The sequence below is a fragment of the Hemiscyllium ocellatum genome, chromosome 17, assembly GCF_020745735.1.
Source record: "Hemiscyllium ocellatum isolate sHemOce1 chromosome 17, sHemOce1.pat.X.cur, whole genome shotgun sequence".
Lineage (NCBI taxonomy): Eukaryota > Metazoa > Chordata > Chondrichthyes > Orectolobiformes > Hemiscylliidae > Hemiscyllium > Hemiscyllium ocellatum.
In genome coordinates, this window is record NC_083417.1 from 54,480,643 (window position 1) to 54,496,101 (window position 15,459).

A 15,459-nucleotide genomic window follows, 5' to 3' on the forward strand; every position below is an offset into this window, starting at 1 on the left:
TTCTTTTCTCCAATGAAAACAGCCCCAAGTGCCTCAGCCTTTCCTCATATGATCTTCCTACCATACCAGGCAACATCCTGGTAAACCTCCTTTGCACCCATTCCAGTGCCTCCACATCCTTCCTATAGTATGGCAACCAAAACAGCACACAATACTCCAGATGCATCCGCACCAGAGTCTTATACAACTGCAACATGACCTCAGGACTCCGGAACTCGATTCCTCTACCAATAAAAGCCAGTACGCCATATGCCTTCTTCACAGCACTATTTACCTGGGTGGCAGCTTTCAGAGATCTGTGTACATGGACACCAAGATCCCGCTGCTCATCCACACTACCAAGTATCCGACCATTAGCCCAGTACTCCATTTTCTTGTTACTCTTATCAAAGTGAATCACTTCACACTTAGCTACATTGAACCACTTTGGTGGTTTGGATCAGATATTAGCTAGCTGAAAGAAGACAGTGGATGGTAGTTGATGGGAAATGTTCATCTTGGAGTTCACTTACTAGTTGTGTACCGCAAGGATCTGTTTTGGGGCCACTATTGCTTGTCATTTTTATAAATGACCTGGACGAGGCCGTAGAAGGGTGGGTTAGTAAATTTGTGTATGACATTAAAAGGTCAGTGGAGTTGTGGATAGTGCTGAAGGATGTTGTAGGTTGCAGAGAGACATAGATAAGCTGCAGACCTGGGCTGAGAGATTGCAAATGGAGTTTAATTTGGAAAGGAGCAAGAGGAGTAAACAGTACTGGGCATATGATAAGATTCTTGGTAATGTAGATGAGCAGAGATCTCAGTGTCCATGTGCATAGATCCCTGAAAGTTGCCACCCAGGTTGATAGGGTTGTTAAGGCGGCATACAGTGGTGTGTTAGCTTTAATTGATAGACGGATTGAGTTTCGGAGCCATGAGGCCATGGTGCAGCTGTACAAAACTCTGGTGCAGCCGCACTTGGAGAATTGCGTATAGTTCGGGTCACCACATCATAGGAAGGACGTGGAAGGTTTGGAAAGGATTCAGAGATTTACCAGGATGCTGCCTAGTATGGAGGGAAGGTCTTATGAGGAAACACTAAGGGACTTGAGGCTGTTTTTGTTAGAGAGAAGAAGGTTGAGAGGTGATTTAATTGAGACATAAGATAATCAGAGGATTAGATAGGGTGGACAGTGAGAGATGGTAATGACTAGCACGAGGGATCTTAGCTTTACATTGAGGGGTGATAGATATAGGACAGATGGCAGGGGTAGTTTCTTTAATCAGAGTAATAGGGGCATGGATTGGCCTGCCTACAACAGTAGTGGACTTATCAACATTAAGGCATTTAAGTGGCAATTAGATAAACCTGCAGATGTAAGTGGAATAGTATAGGATAGATAGGCTTCAGATTGATTCCACAGGTTGTTGCAAAATAGAAGGCAGAAGGTCCTATTCTGCATTGTAATGTTCGATGTTCTATGGTACAGGAGACTCACTGCATAACAGAGATGTGGTTTTAATAGAGATAATAAGTGCAAGCTGTTGTCATGGGTGGTTTCTCCGTGCTGGTCCTCTTCTGACCAGTTGCTGCAGTCTTCGATATAGCTTCACTGAGACAAGAAAATAGTTGTGCTGCCAGGGCTTTCAGGGTGAGGCTCCATACCTTTTATTAACTATCAAACTGTCTATGTGCAACAATGCCCTGTAAAAGAACAGTTCACAAAGAGCTTGGAGGATTTTTTAAACATTTGTATTTAGCTTTTGAATGGCTTTATGATTTATTTTCCAAGACCAAATTTCTTTGATCTGTACATCTTCACATGATACAATAAAAGCACAATTATATTGCAGCCAAATTAATTTTAATCATTTATGTGCCTAGATATATTGAAGGTGGCAAATTCTCATAACTTGTTTTCCCCCGAGTTTGGCTGAAATTCATAACATAATGCAAAATTAGTGCACAAGATTAAATGATTTCTAACACTTCTAATTTGCAAAGGGAAACCTTGATAAAAAAGGGGCCAAGGTTCATAATGCAGGACAGTAAATCAATGCCAAGAAAATACAGGAGAGAAATCAAATTTAATTCACATACAATATCCCTCGCAACTGTGTCAATAAACAGAATCAAATTTGATTCTGTGCTTTAGACTTTTCAGTCGCATTTCAACAGTTTTCCAGCAGATCTGAATAATAAATTCTTCCCACAGCAGAGTGCTAGCTGTCTGCAAGTCTCACAGTGAGATTCAATCTACTTTAAGAACAAAGACTCATAGGTATCCAGCTATTCAGTTGCGACTGGAAATCATGTGCCTGAAGGCACCAAAAGATCTGAAAGTGCCTTGCCGGAACTTACCAGTTTGTTCTCTTGCAGCTTCTGGTTACCACAAAGATTCAGTTCAAGCCCCACCATCAGTTTTCTTCAGGCATCCAACCGCTTGGGTTCCCAAAAAATAGCTGATGGGAGAAAGCAGCAGAAAGCCTGGGATGATCCTATCCAAACACACTACTGTGCAGTTACTTCTCGTACAAAAAGAGAAAGTGAGGGCTACAGATGCTGGAGATCAGAGTCAAAACACGTGTCGCTGGAAAAGCACAATTGGTAAGGCAGCATTCGAGGAGCAGGAGAGTTGACGTTTCAAGCATAACCTCTTCATCTGGAATGTGATTTCCTGATGAAGAGCTTATCCTTGCAACATCAACTCTACTGCTCCTCGGATGCTGCCTGACTGGCTGTGCTTTTCCAGCCTCAGTTTTTGACCCTATAACCCAATCATAACTTCAGGAATCCTCATGTAATCTTAATCCCAGACATCAGATATCTAACATAAAAAGGGTCAATACATAGAGTCAGAGATGTACAACACGGAAACAGACTCTTCAGTCCAACCCGTCCATGCTGACCAGATATCCCAACCCAATCTAGTCCCACCTGCCAGTACCTGGCCCATATCCCTCAAAACCCTTCCTATTCCTATACCTTCCAGATGCCTTTTAAAAATGTTGCAATTGTACTAGCCTCCACCACTTCCTCTGGCAGCTCATTCCATATACGTACCACCCTCTTCGTGAAAAAGTTGCCCCTTAGGTCACTTTTATATCTTTTACCCTCTCACCCTAAACCTATGCCCTCTAGTTCTGGACTTCCCCACCAGGGAAAAGACTTGGTCTATTTATCCAATCCATGCCCCTCATGAGTTTATAAATCTCTATAAAGGTCACCTCTCAGCCTCTGACGCTCCAGGGAAAAACAGCCCAAGCCTACTCAACCTCTCCCTGTAGCTCAAATCCTCCAACCCTGACAACATTCTTGTAAGTCTTTTCTGAACCCTTTCAAGTTTCACAACATCTTTCCGATAGGAAGGAGACCAGAATTGCACGCAATATTCCAACAGTGGCCTAACCAATGTCCTGTACAGCCACAACATGACCTCCAACTCCTGTACTCAATACTCTGACCAATAAAGGAAAGCATACCAAACGTATTCTTCACTATCCTATTTACTTGCGACTCCACTTTCAAGGAGCTATGAACCTGTACTCTAAAGGTCTCTTTGTTCAGCAACACTCTCTAGGACCTTGCCATTAAGTGTCTAAGTCCTGCTAAGATTTGCTTTCCCAAAATGCAGCACCTCGCATTTATGGGAATTAAACTCCATCTGCCACTTCTCCACCCATCTGATCAAACAGTGAAGAAGAACATTCAATACAAATCTTTGCCTTTGCTGCATGTGGAGTTGGAAAAGTACAGCAGCTCAGACAGCATCTGAGGAGCAGGAAAGTCATTTTTCATCAGACAAAGGTTAAAGGTTATCGGCCTGAAATGTTGACTTTCTTGCATCTTGGATGCTATCTGACATGCTGTGCTTTTCCAGCTCCACATGTATAGACTCTGGCTTCCAGCATCTGTAGTTCTTATTGCCTCCAACATAAAAGGGACTCTATTTGATTTTCCTTTTTACAATATCTAGGAATGAGGCATTCTACAAAAACAGTGAAGAAGAACATTCATTACATATCTTTGCCTTTGCTACTTTGTTGCCATATCCATTTCATCAGCCACAGAATTAGTATTAATGTCCACAAATTGCTCTAAATGAGGCATCATTATTCACTGCTAACACATCAATTTATTTTCCAGGTACTAAATACAATTCCTACTTAACACACTTGCATTTTATGTTGATGTTCAGCTCAACAACAAACTAACTTAATGGTGACCAGCAAAATTACTGATTGAAAACTTAATAATTTGAAAGCATTACATATAAAACACAAGCCTCAAGCATTTAGAGTTTCATTGGCTGTTGTTAACCTTTCTTGCACCTTTTGGTGAAAGTCTATGAGCAATGAAAACTTGATTAAGAACAGTATCAGTGACCAAAGAAGGCAGGAAGTAGTAGAGAACTTTTAACACATCAATCACAAACTCAGTGGTGTATCTCGGCTTTGGGTATTGTGCTAACAAAGCAGTGACAATTGTGTCAATAACTGGGCCTACGTGCTGTCGGAAAAGTGGACCTATTGTCGTGATCCTTCGCTGAATTTCATTAACATATTCTTCTCCGTAATCGTGAAGGAGTTCTGGAGAGAGGCCTTCCATAAGTTTTTGATGTTGTTGCACCCAGAAGTTGACATTCCCAACTTGTGCTTTAAATACAAAAACAAAGGTAAAAGACTATTTGCATTCTCTTATTTATTCACCTTCTCTGTGGGTGGCACGGTGGTTAGCACTGCTGCCTCACAGCGCTAGAGACCCGGGTTCAATTCCTGCCTCAGGCAACTCTCTGCATGGAGTTTGCACATTCTCCCCACGTCTGCGTGGGTTTCCTCTGGGTGCTCCGGTTTCCTCCCACAATCCAATTAGGCGAATTAGCCATGCTAAATTGCCTGTAGTGTTAGGTGTAGGGGTCTGGGTGGTATATGCTTTGGCGGGTCAGTGTGGACTTGTTGTTACTTACTGTTTCCACAGTGTAAGTAATCTAATCTAATACCAGTTTATAATCGAGTCCCAGGACTTTACATGCTATTACTTTGTTGAATTTGATTTTCAAAGTACTGAACAAATTTGTAATATTTGTAGCCAATGCAAATCTAAACAAGATTCTTTTCCTTTTTTCCTGCCTTATTATTCTCCGGGTCGATTTTCCTTCAGATTTTCAAGCTTTTTGATCGATTTCTATACAATGTGATAAAATTGGATAAAGGGTTGATTTCTTACTAATGACCAATGGCTCACTTTGCACAGTCCACTTCAAACTGCTCATTATCAACCCTCAAATAACCTAACTTTGACCATACATATTACCATAGAATCCCTTACAGTGTGGAAAGAGGCCATTTGCCCACTGAGCCTGCATCAGCCTTCTGAAGACCATCCCATCCCTGTAACCCCACATTTTCCATGGCTAACCCACCTAGCCTACATATCGCTAGACACTATGGGTAATTTAGTCATCCACCTAACCTGTGCATCTTTGGACTGTGGGAGGAAACCAGAGCACCTGGAGGAAACCCACACAGACAGGAGGAGAATGTCTGTGGGAAATTTGCAGTCACCCAAGGCTGGAATTGAACCTGGGTGCCTGGTGCTGTTAGACAGCAGTGCTAACCACTAAGCTACAGTGCCGTACAAGTTCTTTGAGCATGTTCTAACCAGTTTCATGCCACTTGTCCCAAAGTTCAATTTTCAAATTCTTTCAATTTACTTTGTTCCCTGCACAAACCACTAAAGACATTCTAGTCATTCTTTATAATTGTGGCTTACTCAGCTTCTTTGCAGTGTTCAACGTGGCTGATAACTCCATTGTCAACTTTCATGCCTTCTCCATGTTCTACCTTTGTGGGACTGTTGTTACTTGATTCCATTCCTATCTTTCCCAACATAACTATTGTTGCAATGTAATAGCTATTCCGATAGTTCAGTCTCTGCAGTAACAGAAATTCTGTCCATTATTCCTTTGTCTCACTTGCAATTTGCATTGAGCTACACAGTCAGTTTGTGCATTCATGCTGACAACACCAATGTTTGCATCCCCACTACTACTCACCAGACCTTTGCTGTTTAACTACTTATCTGTTTTCAAGTCACAAATGAGTCAGAAAGAAGTTTCCTCCAACAACAATTTCAATTAATGTAGTACTTTTTTGTCATTAAGCATCTCAAGGCTCTTCCCAGCCACAGAGGCAATATTAGGACAGAGGTGGTATAGGCTTTAAGGAGCACCTTACAAGAAGAAAACAGAGGTAGCTGTCAAAAGAAATGTAAGAAGGAATTGCAGACCAATGGCCAAGGCAGCCAAAGAGCCAATTACCATTTTTGGATTATATTTATTTGGGGGATGTGGGTGTCACTGACTGGCCTGTCCCTAGTTGCCCTTGTGAAGGTGATGGTGAGCAGCCTTCTTGAATTGCTGCTGTCCACCTGCTGTGGGTTGATCCACAATACCATTAGGGAAGGAATTTCAGGCTTTTGACCCAGCGATATTGAAGGAACTGTGGTGAGTGGCTTGGATGGGAACGCGAAAGTGATGGTGTTCCCATATATCTGCTGCTCAGTCTTTTTAGATGCAAATGGTTATGGGTTTGGAAGGTGCTGTCTGAGGATCTTTGTTATGAACAGTCTGGAATATTATCAAGCAGTTGTTCAGGGGAAGGATGGAATCAATTGCTAGAGAAGTCAGATTGGAGTGTATGCATAACAAAAATGGCTTCACTTTTTCCAAACATCTAATTGGTCAAAATATCTCTAACGATCAGGAAAACGCTACCATTTTATTTAACTCCAGCTAAAAACTCCATCTTCTTGCCTCTGATTCATGATACTTCAACATCTTGCTGAAAAGGTGTTTCAAGTTCCATTCTACACAAACTCAAACTAGCTACCATCAGCACCCTGACTACTATTAATATATATTTGCCCATCACTGTCACATCAGCTGAGTTCCAGGCTACCTATGAATCCCCTCTGCTTCTCCACCTTCACTGGCTTACAACTTTCAACCTCCTGAATGCCTGTCTGCTGCCAGTGCCTCATAGCTCTTCAGCTAATTATCTTATTAACATCCTCATCTGGAGCATGTTTTGTACAAACCAGGCAGTGCCCATTCATTCCTCTGAAGTACATTGGACAGCACGGTGGCACAGTGGTTAGCACTGCTACCTCACAGTGTCAGAGACCCGGGTTCAATTCCCACCTCAGGCAACTGACTGTGTGGTGTTTGCACATTCTTCCTGTGTCTGCGTGGGTTTCCTCCCACACTCCAAAAATGTGCAGGTTAGGTGAATTGGCCATGCTAAATTGCCCAAAGAGTTATGTGTAGGGGAATGGGTCTGGGTGGGTTGCACTTTGGTGGGTCGGTGTGGACTTGTTGGGCCGAAAGGCCTGTTTCCACATTAAAGTAATCTAAAAAAAACCTATCTTGTTCTAAGTACATTACGAATGCAAGTTGTTATTAGGTGCATTAATTGTTCTAATTAAATGCAAAGTATTTTACCGGTTTTGGTAGCACCAGGTTGGATAATGGATATGTTTACTCCCCAGGGTTTCATCTCTTGACGCAAAATGTCCGAAAAAAACTCAAGTGCTGCTTTGGATGCTCCATATGCTGACATGCCTCCAAGTGGTAGTTCCCCTGTGAACCAAAATCAGTCAAGAGATCAGTCAGAATGCAAGACAAGAATGCTTCTGCTGTGTCAACTGCTGCATAGCAAGCGAAAGGATGACCTATGATCCAATTAATTAAGTCAGAGATAATTATACAAAATTGAAATTAAGATGGTATGGGAGACAAACCAAATGGCTGGAATAACATGATAGATAAGAGTTGCATGCCAAGGATCTAACCAAAGTAACAAGTAATCCAAAACTGTACAAACTAATTAAGGTAGAGAGATCCTAACAAGTTATCAAGGTGGTATCAAGGGGAATCCAAGATGGCGGCGACCCAGCAAGTCTGAGTCTATAGTGCCCTTCCCAAGACTTGGGCAAAGTGGGTCACCCACCCCCACCACACTCACCAAATCATTCATAATAGCTGTTAACTTTAAATAGCTGCTTAGTATTACATTTAAATAATCCAACATTTAGTGAAAAATGACCAAAGGGAAAGGAGCCCGCAGCTCTCAACAAGCAGGAACCCCTGCCCCACCCTCTCCAGCTGCAGCAGAGGCATCCACAGCTGCCCTGGGGGACATACCGACGGTAACAAGCCTTGTGGAGATGATCACCAAGCTGGACGCGAAGATCGATGCCTTTAATCGAGGAGTCCCGACATCGCTGGGAATCACTCTCGGCTGCGCTGCAGAAGCACGGCCGAGACATCCAGGGACTCGAGCGCCGAGTCGGAGGGGCGGAGTTAAAGGCCGCGACCTCCGAGACTGCAGCTCAAAATCGGCCGCGGATCAGGTCCGGGCTCTCGAGCAGCGAGTCCGGACCTTAGAAAATCATATTGACGACCTCGATAATCGAGGTCATCGAAAAAATGTTCGTTTGCTGGGCCTTCCCGAATGGGAAGAGGAAGGCCAGCTTACAGCATTCCTGGAGCAGTGGCTGCCACAGCTTTTAAATCTGCATGCTGGATCAGGCCAGGTAAGGGTGGAATGGGCCTACCGGGTCGCAATACGTGGGCCCGGCTCAAACCAGCGCCCACGCCCGGTCCTGTTCCGGCTGCTGGGCTATAGGGAGAGGCAGATGCTCCTGGAAGCCTCAAGAAATCTTGGAAAAGATCCCCAAGCCATGATCTACAAAGGATCCAAGATCATGCTATTCCAGGACTTTTCCCCAGCTCTGGTCCGAAAGAGGAAGGCATTCGATGAGGTGAAGAAGCGTTTAAGGAACTTAAATACTCAGTACTCCTTACGTTATCCAGCGACGCTACACTTTAACCACGAAGGATCCATATATAACTTCGGATCACCAGAGAAGGCTAAGGAATTCTTGGACTCTCTTAAATAAACTGTAAGAGATTGTGGATGCTGGTTTGCCTTTCCCTCTACTTTGGTTTACATCCCCCCACCTTTTTTGTTTCTCTTTTTTTCTTACCTTATTGTTTAATATTATCATGGGGGTGGGGAGAGGGATTTGATTTTCTACCCCCCACCCGCGTGGGTTTGTTTTCTTTTATTACTTTATGTATATAGTGGGTATGTATGTATGTATATACATGTTGGGGCGTTTGGTTAATGTTGGTGGGGGGAGGTGGTTACCTTATTCTATTTTACTTCCGTCTTTAGGAGCGGGGTTGTTTTTCCCCTGTTATTTTGTACTATTATATTTAATTATTACTTTGTTGAGATTGTAATTTTATAGTTATATATTTATATATGGTATTAACATTCCCAAATATATTCAGGTGTTGGTGTGGGCGGGGGTAGGGTGCTCACTGTTAACTCTAGCTTTGTATTATATTTGAGTTCTCCTCATTTTATTGAGGAGCACCTGGGTCAAGGGTGGGGCATTGGTTGGGAGAGGATAAGATGGACTTTTGGAGAGGAAGTGACGCTCCCTGGGAACAAGGGAGAAAATCTCCATTTAGGTAGTTTTATATATTTTTTAAATTTAGAAATAGTTTTTTATTATATTGTTTTGAGTGTATTAGAGAGCCTTTATTTTTGTAAATTTTATATGCTCCATGCTCGGGATGTTCCAGATAGGGTTTCCCCTCCAGAGGGGTCTCAGATCTGCCCAGATGATTATGATTGATCAGTCGGTTAAGTGGTGCACCTGGAATGTCAGGGGGAGTAATTCACCAGTTAAAAGGAAGAAAATATTATCAAATCTTAATAAAGAAAGAATTGATATAGCTCTCCTACAGGAGACACACCTGTCAGATAAAGAACACTTAAAATTACGGCAGGGTGGATTTGATCAGGCCGTGTATGTGGTGGATTGTGTTCCCACATGTGGCAGTAGTATTTGTGTCGATCTGACAGGTCTTACATAGGTTGCCTAGGACAGGGTGGGGGGTGTTCTGGTCAAATGTTCTCCTGAAGGCTAGGTAGTTTGTTGCAAGTGATGGTCTGTTTGCAGTTTGGCAGTTGTTTGAAGGTAAGAAGTGGAAGTGTGAGGATGACCTTAGAGAGATGTTCGTCATCATCGATGACATGTTGAAGGCTGCGAAGAATATGGCAAAGTTTTTCTGCTGTGGGGGGCTGTATTGGATGACAAAGAGTAGTGGATTGGTCGTGTCCGGTGTCTGTTTTCTGAGGAAGTCAATTATGTTTTTCGCTGAGGTATGTCAGAACACACAGAGGAATGTCTGAGCAGGAGAAGCACAAACTCTCTCAGTGGGGTCTCAGCTCCCCACTGGTGTCACACCTAATCTAGATTTTCATCCCACAAGTCTCGCTACTGTAGTATCATCATCATTGGTCTCCTTGACCTGATGCAAAGTCCAACTTGCACAAAATGACACTGGTTCACATCCTCACGCAACTCCTTGTTAACTCAACTGGCATTCAGTCTTTCAGAGAAAATTCCATACCCTGTACTAAAATCTTATCCTGGTCATACCCAACACTTAAATAGCAGCCTCCATAGTCCTTTTGACTTCGCTCATCATGTCATGTTCTTCTGTTTCTGGTCTATGTTGCTTCCATCCTTTCTAGAAATAGGATATAGAATTACATTTGATGAAGAAAGAGGCCATTTAGCCCAACTGATCTGTATTGATATAGCCCCACATGAGTTACTTTAGACTCTATTTCATCCAATTCTAGCTGCATATCCTTCCACTCTTCTCTGTTATACTCCCCTCTATTTCCTTTAAATACCTCAAAATATATAAGCAACTATCCAAAATTCTCTCCTTAAATATCTTAATCATCTACTACATCGTGATGCCTTGATTAAAATTTGCATTGATTACCAGGGTAGGTAAAAGGGAGATATCACATCAACAAATTCAGCAGCAGTCCATGAGAAAATATCCTAAAAGAGAGAATGGCAGTTATTGCTTGCGCACTGGGACTGGTTAATTGAACTGCAATAGTGAGTGATAACCCTGCATTCCTTTGTAAGGTGCATGCAGTTATTTAATGGAACCTTTCATTTAATATACAAAAGTGCATTTGCAGTGCAGATGTGAATTTGGATAATTGCTTGTGTGAGCACATATTGCTCATCTGAAAGTACTCAAAAGTTTTCTAGAACATTTATTAAGTGACCATGTTCAGCAGCCAGGATTGCAAATAGATCACTTTAATATGCAAAATATTTCAGTTATCTGAAAAAAAAGACTTGGAGCATCACTTGCATGTTCTAGAACCCAAAGGCCATATGCAATTTTGCATAGCTAAATATTGACAATTTAAAGGCTCTTAGCAAGGTGATTCTAAATATCACTCAAAGAGTTCAAACTTGAATGAGTTCCTGTGTTTTTGAACTTGTAAAAATACAATTTGTACTCAATTTGCAAGATACTTGGAGACAAGAGATAGTTTGGGTAATATAGTCCAAATGAATAAATTCGACACATTTTGGAGTACAGCTAATCACAGAAGCAGATCACCTTTGCTCAAATATTTACTTAAAAAATGCAACATAAGATTTCCAGTTGAGAAATTTTTCTCCGAGCTAACGAGAGGTGTGATTGTTCAAGGGCAGGATAATAACACCTAATGTGAATGGGCCATGTGGGGATTAAAATGTAGCTCTTCTCTAGTGGAATGAGGGTCTAGGCAGCTGAAGGGATGACCACCAATGGAGAAGTGGTTACAAATCAGGAATGGACAAGGAGCCAGAATTGGAGACCTGAGGGAAAGGGGAGGTGGGAGCTAGCAGAATGTATGTTATAGGATTGAAAGGTTATGGTGAAAGGAAAAGGGCAAGGCTGTGAAGGATTTGAAAAGAATGTTGAGAACTTTAAATTTTGAAATTTGTTGAACTAAACGTGAATGTTGGTCACACAGTACTCAGATAATTTTTCAATAGGCTTCACGTATGTTTGGAATATGTTGACTGGCAGTTCATCCAGCACGTTCAACATTCACTTCCATCACTGCTGACGTCCAGTAGCAGTAGTGTTTACTGTCTACAAGATACACTGCAGAAATTCATCCAAGCCATTGATCTGTATTATCTAGAAGAATAATGGCAGTAGATTCACAGGAATACCACCACCTAAAAGTTCCCCTCCAGATCACACACAATCCGACTTGGAATATATCACATGGTCAAAATAGGGGAACTCCCTCCCAAACAGCCTGGTGGGTAAACTTACAGTACATGGACTGCAGGTGATTTAAGAATGATTTGGAGATGCCGGTGTTGGACTGGGGTGTACAAAGTTAAAAATCCCATAACACCAGGTTATAGTCCAACAGGTTTATCTGGAAGCACTAGCTTTCGGGTGCTGCTCCTTCATCAGGTGGTTGTGGTGTATACGATCTTAGACTGTTGGACTATAACCTAGTGATGTGTGGTCTCGAACTGAGATTTAAGGCAGCTCATCAGCACCCTCTTCAGGGCAATTAGGGAAGGATAATAAATGCTGGCCCAGCCAGTGACTCCCACATCCTATCAAGAAATAAAACAAACAAAATGTGGGTGGCTGAGCACCTCAAACATTCAAAACTCAATTCAATTCTCTGGACTCTATAAAGAAATCCATGGCTTTCCATACCCCTTCTCTCAGCTGCAATGCCTTGGACTCTTTGTCCTAGTATCCAGCTTACAACATGGAGCATTCTGTCAAGTCCTTTGTGACTGCCTACTATTACACAACTTTTGCTGCTGACCCATTGACTATTGTACCATTCCTAATGGCTTCAGGTGGAAACCCGAATTGAAAAGACAAAATACTTTAGTGGAGCTATGCCAATTTGTACACTCACCCCAATACTGCTGTTGAAAATATCACAGTTCCAGTAAACCAATTTGATAACAACTTGAATATGAGAGTCAGCTTTTGGCAGATTAATTCTGCTAACACACTGATTCCAGTGGCTGAAACTAGAGTTGGTATCACTTGAGCAAACCTCATCTTGTGGTCACAAAGGTAGACAGTATGGACATAGAATAAAGTAGAGGCTGAATTTGGAAGCCAGAATTGCATGAGGCTTCAAGTAGTGAAATACCAAAACTGTTCAATGCAGTCATTAAATGGAAAACAAATCTGAGACTGGCCCCATCAAACAGGGACTCCAGCCATTTCAGGGTGAACAGTACCATCCCTGATGAATTATTTCGAGTTACCTTATGATCCATATTTCAGGTGGGTTCTGGTGGTCTAGAAGAAGCCTCAACTCGGTGACACCATTCTGGTTTCTGAAACAGGACATTGTGGATTTAAACACCACTCTGGAGACTTAAGCACATGAATGGAGTCTTACTGTACTGTGCAATACTGAGGGAATATTGCTCCAGAGGTGCCAATTTCCAACTGAAGCTCTAACAGCTATCTCATGTGCATATAAAAGATCTCAGGACACTCTTTAAAAAAAAGAATTCAGCATGAGATGAGATTCTCCCCAGTGTACCTCAACCACATTGTTGATTTGATTTATTATTGTCACATGTTCAGTGAAAAGTTTGATTTTGCATGCATTACAGGCAGATCATGCTGTACAAAGTGCATAAGGGTAATAGTTTGATCACAAGTTAGCTACATTAAATAACTGACTACACTTTAAAACTATTTCATAAAATATAGAACATGAATGGTACTTACATAAATGCAAATTTTTTTTAAAAAAGTTTCGATCTTTACAAAGCTGATCATTTTTAGCCTCCACAGAATCAAAGAGTCATACAGCACGGAAACAGACCTTTTGATCCAACCAGTCCATGCTGAACATAATTCCAAGCTAAACACTTTAGTCCCACCTGCCTGCCCTGGGCCCATATCCCTTCAAACCTTTCCTATTCATGTGCTTATCAAAATGTGTTTTATACATTGCAATTGTACCCACATCCACGACTTCCTCAGGAAGTTCATTCCACATGTGAACCATGCTCTGTGTAAAACATTTGCCCTTCCTATCTTTTTAAAATCTCTCTCCTCTCATCTTAAAAAAAGTGCCCCTAGTCTTGAAGGCCCCCATCCTAGATAACTACCATTAATTGTCTATACATCTCATTATTTTATAAACTGCTATCAGGTCACGTCTCAACCTCCTATGCTCCAGTGAAAAAGTCCCAGCCTTTCTTTATTACACAACTCTTCCATACCCAGCAACACCTGGTAAATCTCTTCTGAACTCTCTAGCTTAGCTAGAGCTATTAAATCTTATAGCTGGGCGACCAGAACTGGACACAGTATTCCAGAAGACGCCTCACTGAAGTTCTGTACAACCTCAATATGATTTTACAACTCCTATGCTCAAAAGAACTGAGCAATGAAGGCAAGCATGCCAAATGCCTGTTCAACCATTTGCATCTATGTGACGCAAATGTCAAAGAACTGTATACCTGCACCTCTAGGTCCCTCTGCTCTATAAGACTACCATTAATTGTATAATCTTTACCCAAATTTGTTGTACCAAAATGCAATACCTCGCATTTATCCAGATTGAGCTCCATCTGCCATTTTTCAACCCATTGACCTATTTGACTAAAGATCCCTTTGTAATCTTAGAAAAGCTTCTTCACTGTCTACTATGCCACTAATGTTGGTGTTACGCAAAGTTATTAACCATGCCTTCTATATTCTCATCCAAATCATTTATATAAATGACAAACAAAGCAGGACCCAGATTAGATCCCTGTGGAACACTGCTAGTGACAGACCTCTAGTCTGAAAAGCAACCCTCCACCACAAGTGTCTCCTGCCATTAAGCCAATTATGTATCCAATTGGCAAGCTCCCCCTGAATCCCACGTGACCTAACTTTACTAATTAATCCACCACGCAGAGCCTTGTCATATGCTTTAATAAAATCCAAATAAACAAACAATGCCTACTGCTCGGCCACCATCAACATTTTTGGTAACTTCCTCAAAAAACTCAATCAAGTTTGAGAGAGATGATTTTCCTCACAAAATCATGCTATTCCTAAAGAAGTTGTGCCTCTGCAAAATATCCATATCTTTTATAATCGCCTCCAACAATTTACCCACAATTGAAGTCAGACTGGCAGGTCTATAGTTTCATGGTTTCTCCTTACAACCTAAGGTACATTAGCCATCCTCCAGTCATCAGACAGACAGTTATAGATAATGCAAATATTTCTGCAAGCGGTCTTGCAATTTTCTCCCTCATTTCCCAATGTTCTGGGGTACAGAGATCCTGGACATTTGTCCAGGTCTATATTTCCAAGACCTCCCAAACTTCCTCTTCTGTAATGTGAATTGTTTTTAAAGCAAAGGCCCTTATTTCTCTGCATTCTCTAGAATTTCTTTCTCCATAGTAAAACCTGACATAAAAGAGACACTAAATTAATATTTTATCTCCTGGGGTTCAACATAAAGATGACCTCCTTGATCTTTAAGGAGCCCTACATTCTTTGTTATCCTCCAAAAGGCAATAATAACAAA

General features: G+C 41.7%; 1 protein-coding gene across 7 annotated transcripts in view; it reads right to left on the reverse strand.

The window, feature by feature from the left end:
- Positions 1–15,459, reverse strand: part of LOC132823983 (estradiol 17-beta-dehydrogenase 2-like) — a 91,330-nt gene that overhangs the window by 20,166 nt on the left and 55,705 nt on the right. For 2 of the 7 annotated variants that reach the window (XR_009645620.1, XR_009645621.1), the window contains exon 5: positions 2,342–2,442. Coding sequence is in view for 3 of the 7 variants with exons in the window: in XM_060838179.1 (XP_060694162.1) it covers positions 4,283–4,635; positions 7,482–7,619 (491 nt within the window). In the remaining 4 variants the exon portion in view is untranslated. Of the gene's footprint in view, positions 1–1,725; positions 4,636–7,481; positions 7,620–15,459 lie in introns of those variants that run through there. The other 5 variants (XM_060838181.1, XM_060838179.1, XR_009645619.1 and 2 more) reach the window with 5 other exon arrangements.